General features: G+C 37.1%; 1 protein-coding gene across 2 annotated transcripts; it reads left to right on the forward strand.

Annotated features, from left to right (window-relative positions):
- The first annotated feature begins 859 nt into the window (after positions 1-859).
- Positions 860-3,197, forward strand: LOC125198569 (tubulin alpha chain). 2 transcript variants are annotated; one of them, XM_048096888.1, is made up of 4 exons: positions 860-1,060; positions 1,675-2,280; positions 2,370-2,830; positions 2,913-3,197. In XM_048096888.1, exons 1-4 carry the CDS (start codon positions 968-970, stop codon positions 3,046-3,048), a joined length of 1,296 nt encoding a protein of 431 aa, XP_047952845.1. In that variant the 5' UTR covers positions 860-967; the 3' UTR covers positions 3,049-3,197. The 2 variants fall into 2 exon arrangements, with proteins under 2 accessions (XP_047952845.1, XP_047952844.1); XM_048096887.1 differs by having other exon boundaries at positions 861-1,060; positions 2,370-3,197.
- The last annotated feature ends 940 nt before the right edge of the window (positions 3,198-4,137 follow it).

A 4,137-nucleotide genomic window follows, 5' to 3' on the forward strand; every position in this document is an offset into this window, starting at 1 on the left:
ACACTCTTGCTCTTGTATCAACATCCCTTTTGCCTTTTCATTTCACCACCACAACAATTTCTTGTAAAGTGTTTGCCCTAATATATTAATTATGCTTTTCAAAAAGTAGCATATGGGAAATCTCTCAAGATATTTACTTGTCCCATAATTGCTAATCAATTATGCTTGCATAAACTTTTATTTGGGCCACAGCCGACTTAGTGGTATCAAAAAGGCACTTGATTTGGGCCTACAAAACAACCATTCTCTGGCCTGATACAGTAATAATGGGCCAACTATACTTATGAACCTAATCCAAAACAGTTCCTAAACAGTTTACAATTATGAAAACAAGTTACAAGCGCTATAAGCTATCAAAAAGTATGTTTTTAAAACCTGAACTATTTTATCATAATCTTATAAGCAACAATCAATCTACAAAAATAATCTTACTATGAATCGTTATTCTGCAATAATATATACACTTAAAATTTTATAGTATCTCATAAATATTCTCTCTCTAACTTCTATCCTATAACCTCTACTCTACTCTAGTAGTACATCTTATTAGAATAATTTTATTGTAAAATTGGGAAGCCCAACATCTAACTCGAAGCACTGATTTAGAACACAGCCCAATAAATTAGTATTGGGCTTTAAATCCACGTATTAATATCCATATATAGAAAATCCATAAACCGCCTTGGAACGGGTCGGATCCCAAAAAACGGTATCCCTCCACGAAGCAATTTCAAATTTCAAATTCAAACTGAGCGACGGTTACCATCCAGCTGTAAAATACTAAAAGAATAAAAAAATCGAAACCCTAGAATCAAGTAGTGCCCATATTTTTTGTATAAATTCCCCCCATTTTCACCACAGATCGAAAACTACCTTCACCTCCAGCGACGTCTTTGTATACGTTCTGGTGCTTCTCTCCCTTTAATCTCCTATCAACTTGCTCTACACATTCCAAACCAGATCCATCATGAGGGAGTGCATCTCGATCCACATTGGTCAGGCCGGTATCCAGGTCGGAAATGCTTGCTGGGAGCTCTATTGCCTCGAACACGGAATTCAGGTAAGATCCGATCTCATTTATCTCCTTCGTTTTACGTTTTTTATATTCCGATTCGTTTTTCTTTGGAATCCGTTGATTTACATCAAATCTAGCTGACGGAAATGTTTCTGATGTGAACTGGTGTTGTTCTGTTCCTATTTAGTGATGGATTTGATCTATTTTTATCAGATTTAAAGTGTGTTCTCTGTTTTCTGCATTTTTATTTTGCGACATGCTTCATTTTTGTTGGAATTTTTATTTCTGATAAACTTTTCTTGCCGATCTGGTTATATAGAATCGTGTTACATCAAATCGTGTTGGTTTTAATGATTGATCGTTTTTTAATATTTAGATCTGAATCTCGTCGGAATGATTATAATATGCGAGTAGATTTTTATGAGCCAGCTGAATGTTATAATTGTTTGTTACCATTTGATGGAAATAATTATTTAATTTTCACATAATAATTATTGAATCTTGTATAAGAAGGTGACGACGACTTCAACACTTATTATTTAATCTATTACTATAATTTTTTGATCTGAATCTCGTTGAAATGATATATGCTTGTAGTGTTTCAGTGATCTAGCTAAATTTCATGATTCCATTTCACTTATTATTGAATTTTGTTACAGCCTGATGGACAGATGCCTGGTGACCACACTGTAGGCGGAGGTGACGATGCTTTCAACACCTTCTTCAGCGAGACCGGTGCTGGAAAGCACGTTCCTCGTGCTGTGTTTGTCGATCTTGAGCCTACTGTGATTGATGAGGTGCGCACTGGCACATACCGCCAGTTGTTCCACCCCGAGCAGCTTATCAGTGGCAAGGAAGATGCCGCTAACAACTTTGCCAGAGGACATTACACCATTGGCAAAGAAATTGTGGATCTCTGCCTTGACAGGATCCGTAAGCTGGCTGACAACTGCACTGGATTGCAAGGATTCCTTGTCTTCCACGCTGTTGGTGGTGGAACCGGTTCTGGGCTTGGTTCTCTGTTGCTTGAGAGGCTCTCTGTTGACTACGGGAAAAAGTCGAAGCTGGGCTTCACCATCTACCCTTCCCCACAGGTGTCCACTGCTGTTGTTGAGCCTTACAACTCCGTGCTCTCCACTCATTCCCTTTTGGAGCACACTGATGTCGCCATCCTTCTTGACAATGAAGCTATCTATGACATTTGCCGCAAATCACTCGACATTGAGAGGCCCACTTACACCAATCTGAACAGACTCATTTCTCAGGTACAATTATGTTGCATTCTGCAAATTTTAAATGTTGTTTTTTGATCAATTGAATTGTGACTGATTGTATCATTTGATGAAATTTACAGGTTATCTCTTCATTGACTGCTTCCCTGAGGTTTGATGGTGCTCTTAACGTGGATGTGAACGAGTTCCAGACCAACTTGGTGCCATACCCAAGAATCCACTTCATGCTTTCATCGTATGCCCCAGTCATCTCAGCTGAGAAAGCATACCACGAGCAGCTCTCTGTCGCTGAGATCACCAACACTGCATTCGAGCCATCGTCTATGATGGTTAAGTGTGACCCGCGCCATGGAAAATACATGGCCTGCTGTCTGATGTACAGAGGTGATGTCGTCCCCAAGGATGTCAACGCAGCTGTGGCAACCATCAAGACCAAGAGGACCATCCAGTTCGTCGACTGGTGCCCCACCGGATTCAAGTGCGGTATCAACTACCAGCCACCCACTGTCGTCCCTGGTGGCGACCTTGCCAAGGTGCAGAGGGCTGTTTGCATGATCTCGAACTCCACCAGCGTTGCTGAGGTGTTCTCGAGGATTGACCACAAGTTCGATCTGATGTACGCCAAGCGTGCTTTCGTCCATTGGTACGTGGGTGAGGGTATGGAGGAAGGAGAGTTCTCCGAAGCTAGGGAAGACTTGGCTGCCCTGGAGAAGGATTATGAGGAGGTTGGTGCTGAGTCTGCTGAAGGCGAAGATGATGATGAAGGAGAGTATTAGAAAATGGTTGAAGGAAAAGTCTTGAGCAATCAAATCAATGGTCTCATTGGTTAGGCTCTCAAGCGTTATCATGTGTTTCGTTTATGTTTCTGTTGAACTCCTCTTTTGCTAATTCGGATCTTTTTGTTAATGACTGAACTTTTGGATGGTTAAACATGGTTTTTTTTTTGGTTATTCGCATTTTCTGTTTACGATACGCTATTTCGATATTTTGCTAAACATGTTATATTTTGAAGTTGAATCATCGCATGATTAATATCAATAGAGAAGTCGATAAAGTTACGTGGTAGATTATCAATAGAGATTTGAAACATGGCATATAATATGTGCCGGTTATATATACGCACACTATTATGATTGGTTGGACTGATACACAAATGGCACGTGCTCGTCAAACATTCATTTTATAGGTTATATAATTATATAAATACAAAATTTTTTAATAGTTATTTTATTATTTTCTTTAACTTTTAATTTTTGAAGTTAAAATATATTGTGAATTTTAAAGTTTTCTGTTTTTTTCTTCATGATAACAATTTTGATTTAATTAAAACTGAGATAGATTAACACTAACATAACATATAACCATATTATTAGCTTATAAAAGCACGAACTTTCAATCAGTTCTAATTTTTTTGCTTGAAGTTCCATTCTTTGTTTACCAAAATGGAATAGTATTTTATTTAAGTCTAAATGGAATAGTTTATAAATTTTAAAGATGAATATATTCTTTTATAAATCAGATTTGGTTGAGATGATAATTATATTTATTTTTATTTATAAGTGTTAAATTTTTTAAATCAGAAAAACTCAAATTTCATACTCATACATTTAAATTTATAAATTAAATTTTTTAGAGAAAATCAGAAAATATTGAAAGTTTGTATTTATGGGCTATAACCCTTTAGTTTTATTCTGATAAATCTACAAACTAAAATAAAAAGACTTGATACAGCAGTAATTTTATTTTGTATTCTAAACTAAGCCCGTGTATTTACTTGTTCAGTAGTCTATACTGTACATGGATGGATACACAACTTTGATGCCGATTCCAACAAAACTGCAGACTGCAAAGCTTCCCACACCTCAAGTCCTTAACCAATTGATTTCATGC

Source organism: Salvia hispanica, unplaced genomic scaffold (assembly GCF_023119035.1).
Source record: "Salvia hispanica cultivar TCC Black 2014 unplaced genomic scaffold, UniMelb_Shisp_WGS_1.0 HiC_scaffold_167, whole genome shotgun sequence".
Taxonomy (NCBI): Eukaryota; Viridiplantae; Streptophyta; class Magnoliopsida; order Lamiales; family Lamiaceae; genus Salvia; species Salvia hispanica.